We start from the raw sequence: 23,630 nt of genomic DNA, 5'->3' as shown, positions 1-23,630 counted from the left end.
AATTTACAAGTGTTGAGTTGCATTCACTCTCTCTCTCTCTCTATGTACAGATAGGCATCCAACATGTGATGTGTATCCGGGAGACACAGTCAAGGCCGGGGACAGTACAACTTTCAACTGCTCCGTCCACAAGGCAGTGCCACCGGGGGAGTTGAGGTGGCGGATGGACGGTGAAATTGTCTCTAGAGGGGGAAATTCCACAACGTATTCTTGGGTGACCTCATTTGATCGGACACAGAATAATTCCACTATGGTATGTGGGCTGGAATATATCACGCTTACCGAACCATTTGCCTGTGAAGACACCATTGTAATGAATGTACAATGTAAGTATTTTATTGTAGATATCACATGAATGATAGTAATGTCACTGAAAATTATATTTGCAAGAAATGGCTGCAGGGTGATCACAACGTCATGCAAGGTTATAATTTCGATACGGAACGGAAGAAAATGTGCATATCTTGAGAGCTAAAGTTACTGCAATTGAATGATATGTAATCGATTGCATTTAGCGTAAAGTACGATCCTTCTCTTTAGATTTGAGATCATCACATTGTTGTGCAGTCTTTTCGATTTTTAGATAACTTTGAACCTCCCTTCAGTCATCAATCACACTATGTATAGCATGTGCGTAGTAGAAGTTCAGGAACCGTAATAAGTGGTGGATATTTTGTTTTGCACAACGTGTTTGGCAACCGCCGCATACCTATCTGCAAAGCGCGGTGATATAAAACTGAACTCGAAAATGAAAGTCTTCATATAACATCTTCTTTTTCCCGTTAGAAATTGAACCTTTCGCGTCTTTAAATGATAAGGTCCTTTAAACATAAGAACGCGTTTTGAGAAGGTAATCCATATCCAGGCTTTTATTGTTATTTAGAGTCAACGTGCGGTATAGCCATAGCTGGTCATAAATTTTCGAGAAAAAACACCAAAACAGGTCATTGATTTTCAAAAGTGGATGGCAAATGCAAAACACTGCACTTTTCAGCAATGCATTCCAAAGTTGATGTACGCAAATGTTAAACATCAACTGTTGTTTTGGAGTACAGATAACATTTTCCGATGAGCGTTTGTAGAATGATAGTGGTGGTCTAACTTTACCTCAAATGGATAAAGTCATTGCCTACAAAAATGTAATACATGTGTCAGCTATATTTGGTTTCTCAATAAACATTATATGCAGATACCCCTGAAATGGGCGTCGTTGTCACGGGGGACGGCAGTCAGAGCGGTCAAGTTATCGAAGGCGATTCATTCCTCGCGGAGTGTGCGGTCGTCGACTCAAATCCAGAGGCCGAGAACATCAGGTGGTTTGATACCGACGGCGGCGTGGTCGGAGCAGGCGAACGGCTGGAGTTCAACACCGTGCACAGAAACCAGACAGATGACGCCTATACGTGCATGAGCAGTGTCTCGTTCTATGACGGAAGCCAGGGGAATGGTTCGACAGTGTTTACTATAACTGTGCAGTGTGAGTGAACCTCATGTCTGTTTTGTGATAATTTGTTTAATTATTTTTGTTTTTGATATTATTACAGTATATTGCTCTTCATTCTAAAGCATGTTGTGGTAAACATTATTTAACCTGTCAATACAACACGAACATGTGTTGACTGCCTTGCTTTTGTAGACAAGATTATTTATATCAACATTACTAGTGGATGTTATATGGATTGTCTAGAAGCTTTGTTGAAAATCAGATAGGTGTTTTAGCATGCTTTGGGGAGTAGAATAAGAACTTGCAATTAACGTTCAAAACAAAAACATTGAGAATAAAATAATCACAAGTTACGGCTACTGTAAATTTAATGTTATAATCTATATTAATTTTACGTAAGATTAACTACATTTTTTTATTTCATTATCTTGTGTTTTGATTCTCGAAGTAAAAAGCATTTCCCTTTAAACTTCCTTAACAATAAAAATACCATATTAATCATTTGTTAATACAGACGCTATAAATGCATTGGATTAAATGTTATTATTGTTGGCAACTGAATACTAACTAGGGGCTAGAATAACTTTGTCAGCAACAACACTGCAAATTGCACACACTAAGCTATGCTTTCTTACCTAAGTATTCGTAATTTATTATGCTGTAGGGAAAAAAGTTGCCTGATTCAGGTCAAGATTTTGTAAAACAAATTTTATGTAAACCTGACCAAAGGTTACAACTGTTTGTCCGCATTGGATGATTTATTGCACACTTTGAGTGTCTGGTGACCGTGTGCATGTTTCGTGTTTTTTAAAAAAAATTGGTTCACAGCAAAAACGAAGTTCTTACACATGAAAAATATCATCATGTACCAGACTATCAATAGTTTGTTTAATTAAATGAGTAACGTACATGCCAACTATATTAGTGTAACTCAAGTCAAGTATGCTTGTCTACTAAATTTATCCCTTCCTTATTGCATGAACTTTATGGAGGTCCGACCGGTATTTTTACGATTGCTTAATCTTATGGTTCACACACTTATAACAGAGACGGGGGTCTTGTTAATTATAGTCCTCTCGAAACCTTGCTTGAATGCCGCCAAGGACGTATGAAATGTATTTGATCATGGATACATTGTAAGAATGTTAATGGGTAAGCAGCACGGTTATGTGGTATCATGTTGTGTGAGGTATCTGACACTGCGCGGAAAACACAGGCACGCACAATAAACAACAACTGACATTTGATCAATTCATCAAGGCGACTGTTGATGTTTTCAAGTAAATAAATTAATTTGTTGATGTTGATATACTGAACTATCGACGCACTTATTGATTAAAGGTAAGAAACATAAATCGAAAAAACAAACAAACAAAGAAGAATTTAATTTTGTTAAGTTCCCTTTTGACTGCCTCATTTTAGAACCTAGCAAATGATAATGGAAGCTTACACTCAAAATTATTATCACTTGAATGTTTTGCAACTATTTAAAAGTGATTTAGCCGATAAGTGATGATGTCAAAATCCCCCCCCCACACACTCAAAACACAGATGTATAGCAATTGCATAAATCGCCAATTAATAATGATGAAATAAAACATATATCACCCTTTTTCAGAATCACTTTCACAATTTTCGACTGCTTAGATTTACAGTTGGGGCCAGGTGACTGAATAGACGGAACGAAAGGAGTGCATGCGAGCAAACTTCAAGCTGAGTTTAGTGCAGTTAAGCCCTTTGCCTGGCTCCCGCAGTGCAAGCTCACTCTGCACAAAATCAAGAAAATTAATTAAGACCACTACATGTATTTTGGAGTCAGGGTTAGTTAATTCATATCATCACGGCAATAATTCCGACTCATCACCGGAACAATGTTACCTACACAGGACATGGACAGCCGATTTTGTGCATTGCTGTACTGTGTACATGGACAATAGTTGGAACTTTTTAATATCATGTTTGGGTCATCTTTAGTGATTGATGTTCATATTTTCATCCACAATAGCAATAAAGTAATGCATTTCATACATGTTGAGTGATGAACAATTTGTATATAAACTGCATTATGACAAAAGTCAACACATACCCTTTGTGTAGAAAAGAAGCGAAAAACATGGCAAAATTCAACTGTAAATATCGAGCATGAAGTATAACAATAAAATTATAACATCCTCAACAGCCACAGTTCTTAAGTAACTGAGCAAAAACAACAGAAAATCTGAGTTATTTAACAGTGATAAACCTGCAAAACAAACATGACCATGCAAAAAATAAAGACAATAATTTAAAAAACAATGAGTGCAAATCCAAAAATTGAATATAAAATACGCAAAATAATTTAAAATCATCACGGGTTAACATTATAAACCAGTCAGTCCCTGCGTAGCATAACAATCCTAACATTTATATTCAGCGTTGCACTCACTTCGTGGAACTTGTTCTCGTAGACAACAGGTTAAAGGTCGTGCGTCACATACCGAAGGTGTAGGGTTTGAGTCAGGGCGGGGTATTTTTATTATGAAAACATATAAGCATAGTGAATAACACGTTCTCTCTGTGTAGGCCTACACTGATCTCTTCCTTCGATACAGGTGTCAGAATGGCTGAAGAAGACATGGATAGGGTTAGGATGACAAAATATAAAGCAATGAAGTATAAGTTTGGACTTCTCTTTAACCATTCCCAAAAAGTTTCCAAGGCGTTATCCCTAACTTTTACCCCAAAATGCTCCATCGCCCCTTTAGAATATAACCTTTAATCTCATTTCAATAGATAAACACAAAAACGCCTTCGATTTATCTATAGGGCTAGGCAACTTCTAAAATGTCGCTTCCTCCTTTTACAATGTAATCTTACTCTCCTCCGTTAGAAGGCGTTCTTGTTTGCGCTATTGTTGTAGAACCGGCTTCTTTACGTTCCGCACGTACAAAGTGGACGGTCAACATTATTCGTGTGACAACCATCGCACTCGTTTTCTCTGCACTTTTAAAGACAAGCAGTGAAAATGCTGTAGTCATATCAACAGTCAAGTTACGATAAGATATGTATTCAAAATATGTCAAGTGATCGCTATAATCAGCATAAAACGTTTTAATGACGGGGAAAAATCAATAGCTAACCTTTAAATTAGAGTTTGTTTCTCGAGAGTGTCAGAGGGGACGCAGCAAAATAGCGCATTGATTCATAAGGTACGAACGGTTGTTTGTTTGTTTTGTGTGTGTGTAGTTGTGTGTGTAACAATAAAACAGTATAAAGGAAAATGGGCTTTTTTCTAATACAAAGTAAATTTATATGCCAAGCTGCCAAAGTTCTCACCCTATCCTGATCTTTATTCTACTAAATACCTTACACACCCAAACAGACCTGTCTGACGTCAGCGTGCAATACGACGACAACGTTACTTTTGTGGAGGGTGACACGATCCAAGCAACCTGTACGGCTGATGCAAACCCAGATCCAGTGTTCATATGGGTTGGTCCGGACGAAATGGAGGTTGGTCATGGGCATTTGCTAACACTGCGAGACGTCAAACACGGTGACAAGGGAATGTACACGTGTTATGCGAACGTCACATTCTGGAATGGGTCGTTCAGAATGGAAAACGCGTCATTTGAACTAAACTTCCAGTGTAAGTGTTAGGTTAATGCATATTCATACGGAAAAATTGCAATAATCGTTTTGTTTGAATCAGTTGTGGACATAAGAAAACTGTAAGTTGACGCGTTTCTTTCGACATGAGTTCTCATTAGATACAGGATATATAAAGCTGCGATGCTCACAAATGCTTATATTTCTATTATTTTACCATTAATTTCGTCTGAATTTTTTTATCACGCATTCGATGCCACTGTCTTTTCACGTATGCCGCTCAGTCTCGCCGGTAATGGGCCACAATGTCACCGGAGACGCCAGTCACGGCGGGAAGGTGATCGAGGGAGACTCGTTCGCCGTCGAGTGTTTGGTCCTCGACGCCAACCCTGACCACAACGACGATATCCAATGGTTTGATGATGACATGAACAGAGTCGGTGCTGACGAGTGGTTGATATTTGACGGGGTCAACAAGAGCAGAGCCGGCAGCTATACCTGCACAGCTACAAATACCTTTTTCAATGGTCGAGTCGGAAAGGGGGAAAGCTCTATCACCATCGACGTTCAGTGTGAGTATTGCGAACGTTCCTCACAGATCCATACTCGTTGAAATTTTTGAAATAATCTTAACTCTTAGCAGACGATGAATTATCGGCAAAGACTCCCTTTTTACTGCAATAAGTAAGCCCTGTCACTGGGCTCTTTTCGGCATGAGATCTATCATTTTAAAATAAAGACTGGCTGAGTTACATCTTTACAGTTAAAGTGACTTCTGTACAATTTTGCATTTCCGACGCCGAAGAAAAATTTCATTGCCATGTTTATACCGATTGAAATCATTTATCCGCAAAAGTCAGAGCCACGTAAATGCTGGTGAAAACTAGAAGGCCATCGTAAAGGGGCGAAAAAAACTTTATGACCTACAAACTGTACCTTGCAACCCTGGCTACATGTCTACATCTGCATACGGACTAACCAGATGAAATAACTAAAACGTGCTTGAAATAAACCTTACTTAGCATTGTTATGTGACCACACATTCGCTTGTGTTCCAATATTTTTAATTTTTGTTGTTGTTTTTTTTAATTACATGCACAAGATTTTTATGATGTAACTATTCAAGAAGACAGCGTCGGTAAAGTGATAAAGGGCGATACGTACACGGCGAACTGCTCCGCGGAGGCAAACCCAGTGGCCGACATCGCATGGCTCGATGCTGACGGCAAGACTGTAGTGAACGGGTCCCCGCTGATGTTTGACGACGCAAAACTGTCCGACGCCGGTCTGTACGTGTGCACAGGCGATGTGGTGTTCTGGGATCATACAACGAAGACGTCCAATGACTCGTTCCTGCTCGACGTCCAGTGTAAGTCAAAATATTCGCAAAAATCATGATGCGCATGAAAGTTCAAAACGTGTAAAAGAGCAAACGTCAACAAAATGTATTTTGTGAACTGTTCTCTAAAATTTAATTAATATCTGTAATTTATGAAATTATAGTATTGACTGCAAAGCCATGTTGTTTCCGCTGCGATGACTTCATTAATGTCATATGATTGGAGCAGAAATCACATTTCAGACTTCTCCAAATAAAGTTAAACATAGTAAATTGTTAATTTCACTCGACTGCAGGAGGCACAATTGTATATTTATAATCTGAACCTAACATAAATTTTCATTTTGAATATATTAGCCTCGTCATCGGTTATAAAAGTAAATAACCTTGAAAATAATTTCTGAAATAATTGTTAATTTTCGATAATTCGGTTTAATATCGCATTGTTTAGATATATCTGATGTTGTCATACACGATGAGAGTGACGGTAAGGTTATTGAGGGTCACTCATACTACGCAAACCGCAGGTTCATGAAACTCAACCAAAGATATTATTACTCTGTAGTTGAAGTAATTTATGTTATTTTTGCACACACACATACACTCGCATATATAATATATATATGTATATATATATATATATATATATATAGATAGATAGATAGATAGATAGATAGATAAGATAGTAGATAGATAGATAGATAGATAGATAGATAGATAGATAGATAGATAGATAGATAGATAGATAGATAGATAGATAGATAGATAGATAGATAGATAATAGATAGATAGGAATAATATAGGAATAATTGTAATGAACGTTTGTTTGAATCAGTTGCGGACATAAGAAAACTGTACGTTTACATGTAAGTTCTCATCAGATCAAGGATAGAGAAAGCTGCGATGCTCACTAATGCATGCATTTCCATTCTTTTAACATTATTTTCGTCTGATTTTCTTTTGTTTTACTCATTCGATGTCAATGTCTTCTAATTTGTGCCGTTTAGTCTCACCAATAATGGATCTCACTGTCACCGGAGACGCCAGTCACGGCGGGGAGGCGATCGAGGGAGACTCGTTCGCCGTCGAGTGCTTGGTCCTCGACGCCAACCCTGACCATAACGACGATATCCAATGGTTCGATGATGAGATGAACAGAGTCGGTGCTGACGAGTGGCTGATGTTTGACAAGGTTGACAAAAGCGAAGCCGGCAACTATACCTGTACGGCCACAAATACCTTTTTTAATGGACGAGTCGGAAAGGGTGAAAGCTCTATCACCGTCGACGTTCAGTGTAAGTATTAGGAACGTTTTTCACAGATCCATACTGGTTGAAATATCTGAAATAGTCATAACTCTTTACAGGCGATGAATTATCGGCAAAGACTTTCTTTTCATTGCAATAAGTAACCCCTTGTAACAGATTTGCACATTTTCATCGTTCAGATAAAGTTACTTCTGCACAATTTTGCGTTTCTGATGCTTAAGACACATTCCATTGCTATGTTCATACCGATTGACATCATTTATCCACTAAAGTGAGAGCCATGTAAATGCTGGTGAAAAAGAGAAGGCTTGCCAAAAGAGGCGAATGAACTATATGACCTACAAACTGTACCTTGCGACCTGGCTGCATGTCTACGTTTTCATACGGGCTAACCACATGGAATAACGAAAACGCGCTTGAAATTATCTTATTTTGCGTTGTAATATGCGCTCACGTTCTCATGTGTTCTTATATTTTTGTGTTAATTTTTGTTGTTTTTATTATTATATACACCAGATTTCTATGAGATAACTATTCAAGAAGATAGTGACGGTAAAGTGAAAAAGGGCGATACGTACACGGCGAACTGCTCAGTAGAGGCGAACCCGATGGCCGACATCGCATGGCTCGATGCTGACGGCAAGACTCTGGTGAACGGGTCCACGCTGATGTTTGACGACGCAAAACTATCCGACGCCGGTCTGTACGTGTGCACAGGCAATGTGGTGTTCTGGGATCATATAACAAAGACGTCCAATGACTCATTCGTGCTCGACGTCCAGTGTAAGTAAACAAATTCGCAGAAATGACGCTGCACATGATTGCTCCAAACGTGTAAAATTGCAGACGTCAACAAAATGTATTTTCAGAACCGTTCTCAGTAAAACTTAATTAAAATCTGTAATTTGTGAAATTATAGTATTGACTACAAAGCCATGTTGTTTCTACAGCGATGACTTCATTCATGTCATATGATGGATGCAAAATTCAGATAAAGTTAAACAAGGTAAATTGTTATTTTTAAACGATAACAGGAGATAAAATATTATTTCATAATATAATTTATGCAGAATATAGCAAGTTCAAATGTTTAAATTTTATTTTGAATATAATTGTCTACTTATCACTTATTAAAGTATATCACTTTGAATAGAATTTCTGAAAGAATGGTCAATTTTCGATAATTCGGTTTAATATCAAATTGTTTAGATATATCTGATGTTGTCATACACGATGAGAGTGACGGTAAGGTCATTGAGGGTCACATATACTACGCAAACTGCACCGCCGACACAAACCCAACCGCCGTTATCTCATGGACCACTCCCGATGGTGACGTCACGTTCGTTGTAGAATTGGCAAAAGACGATGCTGAGAGGGCAGACAGCGGCAACTTCACTTGCACAGCAAATGTAACCTACTGGGACGGGACCGTCGAAGTAACGCAGTCAGGTTTCTACCTCGATGTCCAATGTAGGTAGTTCAACAAGAACATATTAAAGACCCGTTGCTTGTAACATTGGAATTTCAAGTGCTTTTGTTTTGTTTGTGAATATACAGTGTTTAGCTCTAATCCTAAAAAAAATAATGTAGAACTACTCATTATTACTTGTTGTCAACTGATTTTAGCCGCTAGGTAGAATTCACTTCATTTTTCCATTGACATATTTCTGGAAGACAGATTTGTTTTATATTCCTAAAGTGACAATAAATGGAAAATGCACTGATTTCTCAGTGAGATTCTAAATATTGAAAATACAAACAAAGCTAACAAAAAGAATTTCCGGTATAAATCTTTGTTATAGACTCAAAAAATGATTTTGATTTTGATTTTGATTTTGATTCATCATGGAATTTTTACTGTTTTCTCTCGTAATCAATAGCAAAACTCAACAGCATCGTTTTGATTAAGCAGCCAACGTCGCCTCCAATTTTATGTATGTTTACTAATCAAAATAGACTCTTTACCCTTGCGTAATATACTCCAGCGGAAAAATATTATTTGTACTATCCCAAAAGACAAGATATTGAAAATTTTAGTTTTATCTTAGACGTCAAAAAAGTTTCTACACAATCATAATCACGGAAAAATTTATAAAATTGTCAGTGTCGAAAAAAAGGCACTGTCTCCCTCAATGTCTTGCCAACTGGTCTTTCCAAAATGATGAAATTGATAGCTTTTTTGGTAACTATATCTATTATCATAATTTCCACGAAATTCATTCATTTGTTGTTCCCATAAATCGCCATATAGCAAATACTGTGGTCGAAGCTTCACTAAAAATTTAATATTGTCTTACAGATCAACCAGAAGTAACAATCTTCGACCAAAGTGACGGCAAGTCAATCGAGGGTGACCGATACGACGCCGTATGCCAGGTTGAATCGAACCCAGATTCCAACGTCGTCTGGTTAGACCACGACGACAATGTTGTCGCCTCCTCTCCTCACCTGACCTTCGAGACCATACACGTCAATAATTCAGGCACATACACCTGTCAAGCCAGCAATACACTCTGGGATGGGTCGACAGCTACCGATAACGCAACAATTTTCATCGACGTACAATGTAAGTACATGTTATTTATCATGGTATTAGTTACGGGTTGTTACATTGCAATATTTTCAATAATGGTCTGTATTAAAATCCAATGACATATCAGCATGGTTTATTATGCGTTGGTGTGGGAACGGAAGGCACTTAAAAAATCAAGTATGTAATTTATTTTAAACTTTCGATTGTCAAAAATTAGTAGAAGTTGTTACACTTTTTATCTATACTATCTGTTGCTTGTTTTTCTTCCTTTACCCCAAAAAATAGAGATACAATCGCAGTCATTTAACATATAGTCTATATCTTGATTTTAAGATATATCCGACGCGGTCGTTTTCTCTGAAAATGACGGTATTGTCATCGAGGGAAGGCCGTTCCTTGCGAACTGTTCAGTCAAAGCCAACCCTGTCGCTCAGATGTCATGGGTAACGCCTTTCCAGGATATCGTCTTTGGTGATGTTTTGCATATCAACCAGACTAGTCGTACTGAGAGCGGTAACTACACCTGTGTTGGCAGCGTAACGTTCTGGAACGGTTCTGTCGGAGAAAGCAGCTTAACTATTCTTTTGGACGTGCAATGTAAGTAGAGATCTTATGCGTTGCCATCGACATCGAACTCGACATGTTGTTTTTTGTTTTAATATACGTAGATACTGGGCTCGAGCTGCAAGCCGCAAGTGACAACCGTCTCGTGCAAAGGGTCACCGCCCCGGCAAGCCCCATGTGCGCTGCAGCGCCAAGTAGTCGATATACTCGTTCTCAGCTGAGCGAGCTTGGTGTACTCTCGCTATTCAGATAGCCTCTATACCCCTGTGTAGTATACTCCCACGGGAAAATATGATTTTTAATTTCAAACAAAGACGACATATTGAACCTTTATTTTTTGTTAGGAGTCAAAAATTTTATAATAATCATTAAAACGGAAAAATTCTATAAAAATGTCAGTGTCCAAAACTCGATACCATATAAGCGTTGTCTCCCTTAATACCTTGCCAACTGGACTTTCGAACTCGATGGAATCGATAACTATATTGGTAACAATGTCTATGACTTAATTTCCATGAAATTGTATAATCTCCTTGTTCCAAGAGACGGCCGCATCGCAAATGGTACAATCGAAGCTTTCTAAATAAATTAAACACTGACCAACAGATCAACCTGAAGTAACAATCTTTGACCAAAGTAACGGAAAGTCAATCGAGGGTGACCGATACGACGCCATATGCCAGGCTGAATCGAACCCAGATTCCGACATCATCTGGATAGGCCCCGACGACAATGTTGTCGCCTCCTCTCCTCACCTGACCTTCGAGACCATACACGTCAATAATTCAGGCAAATACACCTGTCAAGCCAGCAATACACTCTGGGATGGGACGACAGCTACCGATAACGCAACAATTTTCATCGACGTACAATGTAAGTACATGTTATTTGATCATGGGATTAGTTACATGTTGATACATTGCAATGTTTTGAATAATGGTCTATATTATCAGCATAGTTTATTATGTGCTTATGTAACTTTCAAATAATGTACATAATATAATTTTAAACTTTCGATTAAACAAATTAGTATACTATCTGTTGACTGGGTTTTTTTCTTCTTTTACCTCGATAATTGAGATACCACCGATCTCAGTTAACATTTTGTCTAAATCTCGATTTGAAGATATAACTGATGCGGTCGTTTTCTCTGAAAATGACGGCATGGTCATCGAGGGAAGGCCGTTCTTTGCGAACTGTTCAGTCGAAGCCAACCCTGTCGCTCAGATGTCATGGGTAACCCCTTTTCAGGATGTCGTCTTCGGTGATATTTTGCATATCAACATGACCAGTCGTACTGAGAGCGGTAACTACACCTGTGTCGGCAGCGTTACGTTCTGGAACGGTACTGTCGAAGAAAGCAGCTTAAAGATTCTCCTAGACGTGCAATGTAAGTAGAGTCCATACGCGTGGCCACAGAACATCGATCTTACGACGAAGTTAATCATTTGACTATTTTAATATACCTACATACTTTGCGTACATGCATACGTTTATAAACACAAACATGCGTTCATACATACATACATACATACATACATACATACATACATACATACATACATGCATGCATGCATGCATGCATGCATGCATACATACATACATACATACATACATACATACATACATACATACATACATAATACATACATACATACATACATACATACATACATACATACATACATACATACATACATACATACATACATACATACATACATACATACATACATACATACATACATACATACATACATACATACATACATACATACATACATACATACATACATACATACATACATACATACATACATACATACATACATACATACATACATACATACATACATACATACATACATACATACATACATACATACATACATACATACATACATACATACATACATACATACATACATACATACATACATACATACATACATACATACATACATACATACATACATACATACATACATACATACATGCATGCATTCTGTGACATTTGTGAATTGAATTGTTCCAAGAGATAGCCACATTGCAAAGAGTGTGTTGGAACCTTCTATAAAAATTAACACTGTCCTACAGATCAGCCTAAAGTGACAATATTCGACCAAAGTAACGGAAAGTCAATCGAGGGTAACCGATACAACGCCGTATGCCAGGTTGAATCGAACCCAGATTCCGATGTCGTCTGGTTAGACCACGACGACAATGTTGTCGCCTCCTCTCCTCACCTGACCTTCGAGACCATACTCGTCGAGAATTCAGGCAAATACACCTGTCAAGCCAGCAATACACTCTGGGATGGGACGACAGCTACCGATAACGCAACAATTTTCATCGACGTACAATGTAAGTACATGTTATTTAATCACGGTTTTAGTAACATGTTGTTAATTAGTAACATGTTGTTACATTGAAATGTTTTTAATAATGTTCTGTATTAAAATCAAACGACATATCAGTATAGTTTATTAAATGCTGCGGTAGGAACAAAGGAACTTTAAATTAAGGTATATAATTTTAAACATTCGATTGTCAAAAATTAGTAGAAGCTGTTACCCTTTTTATCTTTATTCTCTGTTGGTTGATTTTTTCTTGCTTTACCTCGAAAATTGAGATACAATCGTTAGCAGTTAACATAAAGTCTATATCTTTATTTGAAGATATAACTGCTGCGGTCGTTGTCTCTGAAAATGACGGTATGGCAATCGAGGGAAGGCCGTTCCATGCGAACTGTTCAGTCGAAGCCAACCCTGTCGCTGAGATTTCATGGGTAACGCCTTTCAAGGATGTCGTCTTTGGTGATGTTTTGCATATCAACATGACCAGTCGTACTGATAGCGGTAACTACACCTGTGTTGGCAGCGTTACGTTCTGGAACGGTACCATTAGAGAAAGTACCTCAACGATTCTTTTAGACGTTCAATGTAAGGACATGTAACCAAAGAACATCAAGCTTGACCCAAAGTTAATCATTTCACTATTTTAATATACCGAGTAGTACGTACATACATACATACATACTTACATACATACATACATACATACATACATACATACATACATACATACATACATACATACATACATACATACATACATACATACATACATACATACATACATACATACATACATACATACATACATACATACATACATACATACATACATACATACATACATACATACATACATACATACATACATACATACATACATACATACATACATACATACATACATACATACATACATACATACATACATACATACATACATACATACAACATACATACATACATACATACATACATACATACATACATACATACATACATACATACATACATACATACATACATACATACATACATACATACATACATACATACATACATACATACATACATACTACATACATACATACATACATACATACATACATACATACATACATACATACATACATACATACATACATACATACATACATACATACATACATACATACATACATACATACATACATACATACATACATACATACATACATACATACATACATACATACATACATACAGGCACATGACGACAACCTTTAACTTACTGACGGCATTGTCGCTGCCATTGCAATCCTTTTATTCTTGGCATTGCGTCATTGTACGTCACGGCCCTGCTTCAGTATGCAATAATTTTTATTTTGGGAAAGATTTTCAAGCAGTTAACTTGTTCAACTACGAAATTTACTTAAAAATGAATATAAATCAAGAAGAATCCAATTAAAGGTTAGGAGAAAACACATCATATCAATCGATATCATCAGCTGTGCGTGTGCTGGATGCAGCACGCTGGCGGCCATATGTGTAAAGGGCACCGCCCCGGTCACCCGCGTGTACTCTGCAGCACGTTTTTATTCGAATTAGTCGGTCTCAGCTCACCAAGCTTGCTGCACGCTGGCTATTCGAAATAGCATCTATATCCCTGTGTCGTATTCTCCAAAGGGGAAATATTACATTTACTTTCATACAAACACAAGATAACGAAAACTTGATTTTAATATCGGCGTCACAAAGTGTCAACACAATAAAGGAAATTTTTATTTTAAAAGTGTCAGTGTCCAAAAACAAATAACATTTGGGCGCTGTCTTCCTTAAAACCTCGCCAATTGAACTTCGGACACGATGAAAGTGAAAAGTATTTGGGTAACTATGCCTGCATCTTAATTTCTACTAAATTATTTAAATTGCTCGTTCAAGGAGACAGCCGTGTCGCAGGTAGTGCGATCGAAGCTTCTATAAAATATTTAACATTGTCCTACAGATCAACCCGAAGTAACAATCTTCGACCAAAGTGACGGTAAGTCAATCGAGGGTGACCGATACGACGCCGTATGCCAGGTTGAATCGAACCCAGATTCCGAAGTCGTCTGGTTAGACCACGACGACAATGTTGTCGCCTCCTCTCCTCACCTGACCTTCGACGCCATACGCGTCAATAATTCAGGTACATACACCTGTCAAGCCAGCACTACACTCTGGGATGGGTCGACAGCTACCGATAACGCAACAATTTTCATCGACGTACAATGTAAGTACATGTTATTTGATCATGGTATTAGTAACATGCTGGCATATTGTGCTATTTTCAAAAAATTGTGTAGTGAAATAAAACGACATGAGCGTGCTTTATTATTATGCTGTTGTGGGCGGAGTAACGTTAAAATGAAGTATATCATTTGAAATTATAGTTGGTCAAAAAATTAAAAGAAACAGTTACCTTTTCTCTTTTCCTTTGTTTGCTTGTTTTCTCCTTTACCCCGAACAATTGATGTGTCACCATTATCAGTTAACAGTAAGTCTATAATCTTGACTTGTAGATATATCTGATGTTGTCGTTTTCTCTGAAAATGACGGCATGGTCATCGAGGGAAGGCCGTTCTATGCCAACTGTTCAGTCGAAGCCAACCCTGTCGCTCAGATGTCATGGGTAACCACCTTTCAGGATGTCGTCTTTGGTGATGTTTTGAAAATCAACAAGACTAGTCGTACTGAGAGCGGTAACTACACCTGTGTCGGCAGCGTTACGTTCTGGAACGGTACTGTCGGAGAAAGCAGCCTAACTATTCTCTTGGACGTGCAATGTAAGTAGAGTTCGTAAGCGTGTCCACTAAACATCGATCTTGACGCAAGTTAATCATTTGACTGTTTTAATATACCTGGTATACTATGCATGCATGCATACATACATGCATGAGTGCGTACGTACGTACGTACGTACGTACATACATACATACATACATACATACATACATACATACATACATACATACATACATACATACATACATACATACATACATACATACATACATACATACATACATACATACATACATACATACATACATACATACATACATACATACATACATACATACACATACATACATACATACATACATACATACATACATACATACATACATACACATACATACATACATACATACATACATACATACATACAATCGTTTGGAGTCAATGATAACTGATATCGACACTTAACATTGAAAAAAGATGGACATTTGAAATGGAAAGCCGTGTAAAGTATGCATAATGTTGCTTGTTCTTAAACATTCATAATCAACCTGGCATACACTGGTGAGGAATTTTCATAGCGTCATTGTCTCGATTTCCTTCGTCAGATTCGCCAAATGTTTACATTGAACAAGCAAGCGGAGGCAAAGTGCTAGAGGGAGAGCATTTCAGTGCAGAGTGTACTGCCGATGCGAACCCTGACCCCGACACAGTATGGCAGGACCCGCATGGACTTGTCGTCAGCGTTGATACCTCCATCGTTATCGATAACACTCGTCAAGACGATGGTGGCGTATACACCTGTCTCGCAAACAACACTTTGTGGGACGGCTCGGTCGGAAGTGGAAATTCAACAATTTTCGTAGACGTTCAGTGTAAGTATTCACTAACACTTGTTCATAAAACTGGGTTGAGATGCTACATGGTATGTTGCGATTCATTGTTTATGATAGTATGTTGTCATTCAAACAACTATATTTGTGTCTTTCTGCTTGCTTTCTTGACCTATATTTAACGATCTATCTATATGCTACCTCAGATATATCAGATGCGGTTATCAACTATGAAAGCGGTGGTAGGGTCATAAAAGGTCAGGCGTATTATGCAAATTGCTCAAGTGATGCGAACCCCGCTGCCGAGATCTCGTGGCGGAAACCTGACGGAGAGACGATCCAGAGTGAGTACGTAGAGATTGATGATGCTGATAAAACTGACGATGGCAATTACACTTGCATAGCGAAAACGGCATTCTGGGATGGAACCGAAGGACAGTCGGAGTCATCATTCTATTTAGATGTACAATGTAAGTAATTTACAAAAGCAATAGAGTCAATCATCATCATCGTCTTTATCATCTTCATCATCGTCATCGTCGTTGTCATCATCATCTTCACCATCATATATTTTACAATTCGCGTGAAAAAATTGAAAACAGTAAATAATGTCCACATGAGAGGGAGCGCAAAATCACCACCAGTATCTATGTGTCATCGAGGAAACCAAATAATAAGGAGGGTTCCCGATTCTAGTTCATGCTCTTGTATACATAAAAATACACTTGTATTTTAGCGTGTTGCTGGCAGGGCGTCGTTTTGTTCGTAAGATCTTCAGTTACAGAAGCACACCAGAGGATTGTTGAGTAATGACGTTTTTGAAACAAACTTGAACGGCGTCAACTGGCCACCAACTCACAACAGAAAACATACTGCACGCAGTCCAAATTATGTATCGTCTCAGAAAATGAGTTGTTACACAAGCCCTTAACTTTATGTGTTTTATTAAAAACTAGATATATCTGATGTCCATATATACGAGGAAAACGAAGGTAAGGTCATTGAAGGTCTGGGATTCTATGCAAATTGTTCGTCAGACGCAAACCCGGCCGCCGTAATAGCATGGCGGACGCCGACAGGTGGATCCATCGATGGCGACGAGCTCGTGATCGGACAAGCTGAGCGAAAAGACGGCGGTAGTTATGTTTGTATTGCGAGCACGACATACTGGGACGGGAGCAGTGACCGGAGTGAATCCGATGTGTTCGTAGATGTACAATGTGAGTGACTTATTTTCTGTTGTATGTGAAACATGTATGTATGTATGTATGTATGTATGTATGTAGGTATGTATGTATGTATGTATGTATGTATGTATGTATGTATGTATGTATGTATGTATGTATGTATGTATGTATGTATGTATGTATGTATGTATGTATGTATGTATGTATGTATGTATGTATGTATGTATGTATGTATGTATGTATGTATGTATGTATGTATGTATGTATGTATGTATGTATGTATGTATGTATGTATGTATGTATGTATGTATGTATGTATGTATGTATGTATGTATGTATGTATGTATGTATGTATGTATGTATGTATGTATGTATGTATGTATGTATGTATGCATGCATGCATGCATGCATGCATGCATGCATGTATGTATGTATGCATGTATGTATGCATGTATACATGTATGTAATACGTTCATGTTATAAACTATCATACGATGTTGATCTAGGTCTCTCTAGCTTGTTTTTACTATTTGCTATCTTCTTTCAGATCTTCATGAAATTTCTATATTTAACGACAATGATGGGCAAGTAGTCGAAAGTAAAACCTATTATGCTAATTGTTCGGCTGATTCAAACCCTTTTGCCGAGATCTCTTGGTTGACCCCGGACGGAAGACATACACATGGCCGGGAGTTGCTGATCAAACAGGTATCACGGATTGACAGCGGTGAATACAGATGTATGGCGACCGTCACATTCTGGGACGGGACGGAAGAATCCGATGAGAAAACCGTTATCATTGATGTACAATGTAAGAATGGCAGGAGTGTTTTCCTTTCTATACTTCGTGTTGACCTTTAATTACATTCAGGTTGTTAAATGTGAGCTGTTGGAAAGTTTGGTTTAATGAATATTTCTTTCATGAATGGCTTTGCTGATCTTCTCTGGCATTTATTATTTTGTACTACAGATATATCTGATGTTCTAATTTACGATAAAAGTAATGGCAAGGTCATTGAAGGTCATATGTATTATGGAAATTGTTCTTCGGAGGCAAACCCGAAGGCAGTGTTCACCTGGTTGACGCCTGGTGGTGACAAGATGCCCGGTGAAGAGTTGAACATCGATCAGGCAGTCCGAGCGGACAGCGGCGAGTACGTGTGTTCAGCCAACACAACGTACTGGGACGGAACGGTCGACCACAGAAACTCTACTCTTCTGCTAGATGTGCAGTGTGAGTACTAATGCAATAAATTTAGGAAACGCAGCTTTTTTTTGTGTGTGTGTGTGTGTGTGTGTGTGTGTGTGTGTGTGAGAGAGAGAGACAGAGAGAGATACAGAGAGAGACAGAGAGACAGAGAGAGACAGAGAGAGAGAGAGAGAGAGTTGGAGAACAAATTACGGGTGTATGTCACTCACAATGACACTCACCGCAACCGCAATTCTGAAATCACTTGTTCAGTTTTGGGTTTTTACAGAATATACGATACTTATTAGAAAAGCTTAGTTTTCTCTGCAGTCGTCAAAATGAGTCCAAGTGAGTTGTAAATCTAACTGAGCAAACACTTGAGATTTCGAATGGCTCGAAATCTGTCAATGGTGGTGCTGTATTGTGTTGTTGGAATAAATTTAGACCAAGCACGTTTTTGCATATCCAGATATATCAGACGTGGAAATTAATGATGATAGCGATGGCAAGGTCATTCAAGGTTATCCATATACTGCGAATTGCTCAGCCGATAGTAACCCTGTCTCCGTTTTCACGTGGTCGACACCAACGGGAGAAATTATCGAAAACGGGCTCCTGGAGTTTTCGCCTGCGCAACGCTCTGATAGCGGTCACTACATCTGTGGAGCTAATATCACCTATTGGGATGGTACCAGTGACTACAGGCATTCTACATTACACTTAGACGTACAATGTAAGTCATCTATGTATTCATTTTTGCTATAGTCCTTATTTTGGCTTTTCCGTCGATTCATAACTGTCAGGCATGACTTTGTGATGATTTATCACACACTGTCTTTTGTTCACGTCACGAAAACTTGTTTTTCTACTTTATTTAGCATGTTTGGGTAAACAGTTTTGAGATTGTAAACTCATCCTGTATATGTGAAGACGGCATTGTTATTATTGACAAATAAATTTTGGTCCAGACAAGAATTTAATTGTAAACAGTATTTACCATTATGGACGCTGTGTTGACAGTGTAACTGGGTGGCGTTTCAGCATGTTGTTTGGAGTCTAAAAAGTCTTGCAATTGCGATACAATGCAAAAATAGCGTTGGAATGAGTCATAAAAATATCTAAAAGAGTTACAGATATTTTCGTTTTACTACATTTGACATGTGATAAAATGTAAAATTGTGGACCGTTCCTGCAAGGTAATAAAAATCAAAGCATGGGGAAGGCGGTAAATTGTTTTACCTCTCACTCGTAAACTTCGGAAATTTCACCTGATGAAGCGATTTTCGTCAATAGATATATCACACGTCGACATTTACGACCACAGTGGTGGCAAGGTCGTCGAAGGTCATAAGTATCGGGCGAATTGCTCGAGCAATGCCAACCCCGCTGCATCCGTCTCGTGGCTTTCCCCCAACGGAGAGAAACGCCATCACGAAGATTTAGTCATCGAACGGAGTGATCGAAGTGACACTATGCATGCATCGCTGACACTTTGTTTCATGTCGTTAAATGCGACCTGTTAGAAGTAGGCGTGCCAAATATTTATAAAGGATTTGAAGTGAGATATGGATACTTGGTACAGACGGCCGTTTGTTTGCTATAGGGTCAATTTGCTGTTACATAAGGTTATCAAGACCATATCGTGTCGCCTACTAGTATAAATAGCGGGTTATAAACCGTATCAGCTGAATGGAAAGTTTCAGTGACATCATGCTTGTAACACTTACTTTCAAGGACAACCAACCAACCAGTAAATTTCGATAAACTATGATAAAAGGTGTTTCTTGACATGCATTTTCTATTTAGTGCACTGAAAACTATAAGTGAAAATTTAAACTGGGATCGAAAGGTATTCGCAAGAAATCTTTGGCTGCGACTTAAAACATCTACTCTTTCCTCACGTATGTTCTTGTCTCCCAATCCCTTACTCCTTACCCTTCTTGCCTTGTCCTCTTCTCATCGCCTCTCAACCTTCTGTCTATCACAACTTTTGCCAACCGAGCAGCATATCAAGACAAGAATGGAACCATAACTGTTGCGAATCTATTTGTTACTTCATAGTTATCATTTTCATGAATTGTTTACTGGTGCAGGACAAAAATCTGCCCGCCCACAATAAAACCATTCATGAATATTTTCTTTAATGCATGGCTTTGCTGATTGTCCCTCAACAGATATATCTGATGTCCTTATTTACGATAAAAGTAATGGCAAGGTCATTGAAGGTCATAGGTACTATGTAAATTGTTCGTCGGAGGCAAACCCGAAGGCAATGTTCACCTGGTTGACGCCTAGAGGTGACAAGATGCCCGGTGAAGAGTTGAACATTGATCAGGCAGTCCGAGCGGACAGCGGCGAGTACGTTTGTTCAGCAAACACAACGTACTGGGACGGAACGGTCGACCACAGGAACTCCACTCTTCTGCTAGATGTGCAGTGTGAGTACTCATTCAAAAAGATTATAAAATGCCGTCTTGTAGTGAGAGAGAGAGAGAGAGAGAGAGAGACAGACAGACAGACAGACACAGACAGAGACAGAGAGACAGAGAGACAGGGACAGAGATTATATTGGAGAACAATTAAAGGATATATGAAACTCACAATGACACTCGCCGCAGCCGGCAATTTGAAATCTCTTGTTCAGTTTTTGATTTTTAAAGACGATACGATACTTACTAGAAAAGCTTAGTTTTTTTTCGGCAGTCGTCAAAATGAGGCCAAGTGAGTCGTAAATCTAACTGAGTTAAAACTTGAGATTTCGAATGGCTCGAAATCTGTAAATGGTGGTGCTGTATTGTGTTGTTGGAGTAAATTTGGACCGAGCACGTTTTTGCATATCCAGATATAAAAGACGTGGAAATCGATGAGGATAGCTATGGCAAGGTCATTCAAGGTTATCAATATACTGCGAATTGCTCTGCCGATAGTAACCCTGTCTCCGATATCACTTGGTCGACACCAACGGGAGAAATTATCGAAAACGGGCTCCTGGAGTTTGCGTCTGTGGAACGCTCTGATAGCGGTGACTACATTTGTGGAGCTAATATCACCTACTGGGATGGTACGAGTGACTACAGGCAGTCTACATTACTTGTAGACGTACAGTGTAAGTAATCTATTCATTTTTGCTATAGTCCTTATTTTGGCTTTTCCTTCGATTCTGGCACGAAATGTCGATGATTTATCATGCACTCTCTGTCGTTCACTTACCTAAAATTTGTTTTTCTCCTTTGTTAAGCATGTTGGGGTAAACAGTTTTGAGATTGTAAATTCATCCTGTACATCTGAAGACGGCATTGGTATTGTTAACAAATACATTCTGGTCCAGACTAGAATTTAATTGTAAACAGTGCTTGCGATTATTGACTCTGTTTTTACAATGTTACCAGTTGACGTTTCAACAATTTTAAGAGTAGGAAAACTCTTGCAATTGCTATAAAAAGCAAAACTAGCATCGAAAAAGCAAATAAAAATATCAAACAAGTATTAATTAACGTTGCTGCAATTTTTGTTTTAACACATCAGACATGTGATTCAGAGTAAAATGGCCGACCGTTGGTGCAAAGAAGTTAAAATCAAAGCATGAAGTAAGCGGTAAATTGTTTACCATTCTCTCGTAATTTGAGAGTGCACCTAATTAGTCGATTTTCGTCTATAATAGATATCTCAGACGCTGAAATTTCCGACCACAGCGGTGGCAATGTTGTCGAAGGTCATCGGTATTGGGCGAACTGCTCGAGCAATGCCAACCCCGCCGCCTCTATCTCGTGGCTTTCGCCCAACGGAGAGAGACGCCCGCACGAAGAGTTAGTCCTCGAACGGAGTGATCGAAGCCACAGTGGTGACTACGCATGCATCGCTGACACTGTGTACTGGGACGATACCGGAGACAGTAGGAATTCAACGATGCATCTAAATGTGCAATGTGAGTTTATAATCCAGCCATTATTAGGCCAAGAAAACCGACGGTGCACACTTACTATATCGTCCTTTTAGTTTATCGTCGCTAAAGTAGAATATTTCTGTTGCATTATATATCGCGAATGCGAAATCAATCCTCAACAGGAGAAAAATTATATATGTTTAAGTCAGGCCATATGAATAAGTGTGTTTCCAATTTCGTACCTGAAAACGGTTACGTAGATCGACCACCTTGATGTCCCAGTAGCATAAATTTCGCGAGTGGCCGATAAATCTAGAATTCACTAAATAATACCATGAAAAGGCGATAAAATTGAAATGAAATTGACGTGACGGTGTAAGATGGTCTGATCGTGCATGATATCAACATGTACAGTGGATGATGTGACGATTTTGCATTTCATTTGTATGTAAATAACGATTGTACAGATTACATTGTATCTAGAAAGTGTCTTTACGAACACAAGCCAAGAAGGTAGAGGAGAGCATATAGACACGAGATAAGACAACATCAAGAGAGTAGGGACTGTCTAGCAATATGTAACATCCCTATATATGAATTAAAAGGTGTTGTCTTTGAAGATTTCGAGTCTCTATGCTGTTTTTGTATCCAGACGTCCTCTCGCATGGTAGTTCCCCGACGGAAG

At 38.5% G+C, this 23,630-nt stretch overlaps 1 protein-coding gene across 1 annotated transcript in view; it reads left to right on the top strand.

Annotated features, from left to right (window-relative positions):
• Positions 1-250: 250 nt before the first annotated feature.
• Positions 251-23,630, top strand: part of LOC139129057 (hemicentin-2-like) — a 37,703-nt gene continuing 14,323 nt past the window's right edge. Inside the window, exons 1-25 of the mRNA XM_070694733.1 lie at positions 251-326; positions 1,190-1,477; positions 4,806-5,072; positions 5,317-5,604; positions 6,135-6,401; positions 7,379-7,666; positions 8,156-8,422; positions 8,849-9,112; positions 9,942-10,208; positions 10,509-10,772; positions 11,346-11,612; positions 11,866-12,129; positions 12,837-13,103; positions 13,418-13,681; positions 15,078-15,344; positions 15,634-15,897; positions 16,462-16,728; positions 16,893-17,156; positions 17,643-17,906; positions 18,421-18,684; positions 18,844-19,107; positions 19,532-19,795; positions 21,237-21,500; positions 21,905-22,168; positions 22,724-22,987. Coding sequence (XP_070550834.1) covers positions 251-326; positions 1,190-1,477; positions 4,806-5,072; positions 5,317-5,604; positions 6,135-6,401; positions 7,379-7,666; positions 8,156-8,422; positions 8,849-9,112; positions 9,942-10,208; positions 10,509-10,772; positions 11,346-11,612; positions 11,866-12,129; positions 12,837-13,103; positions 13,418-13,681; positions 15,078-15,344; positions 15,634-15,897; positions 16,462-16,728; positions 16,893-17,156; positions 17,643-17,906; positions 18,421-18,684; positions 18,844-19,107; positions 19,532-19,795; positions 21,237-21,500; positions 21,905-22,168; positions 22,724-22,987 — 6,508 coding nt within the window. The remainder of the gene's footprint in view (positions 327-1,189; positions 1,478-4,805; positions 5,073-5,316; positions 5,605-6,134; positions 6,402-7,378; positions 7,667-8,155; positions 8,423-8,848; positions 9,113-9,941; positions 10,209-10,508; positions 10,773-11,345; positions 11,613-11,865; positions 12,130-12,836; positions 13,104-13,417; positions 13,682-15,077; positions 15,345-15,633; positions 15,898-16,461; positions 16,729-16,892; positions 17,157-17,642; positions 17,907-18,420; positions 18,685-18,843; positions 19,108-19,531; positions 19,796-21,236; positions 21,501-21,904; positions 22,169-22,723; positions 22,988-23,630) is intronic.

This window comes from Ptychodera flava, chromosome 3 (genome assembly GCF_041260155.1).
Source record: "Ptychodera flava strain L36383 chromosome 3, AS_Pfla_20210202, whole genome shotgun sequence".
Lineage (NCBI taxonomy): Eukaryota > Metazoa > Hemichordata > Enteropneusta > Ptychoderidae > Ptychodera > Ptychodera flava.
The sequence above is the reverse complement of the archived record's forward strand: the minus strand, read 5'-3'. Positions and strand labels throughout refer to the sequence as shown.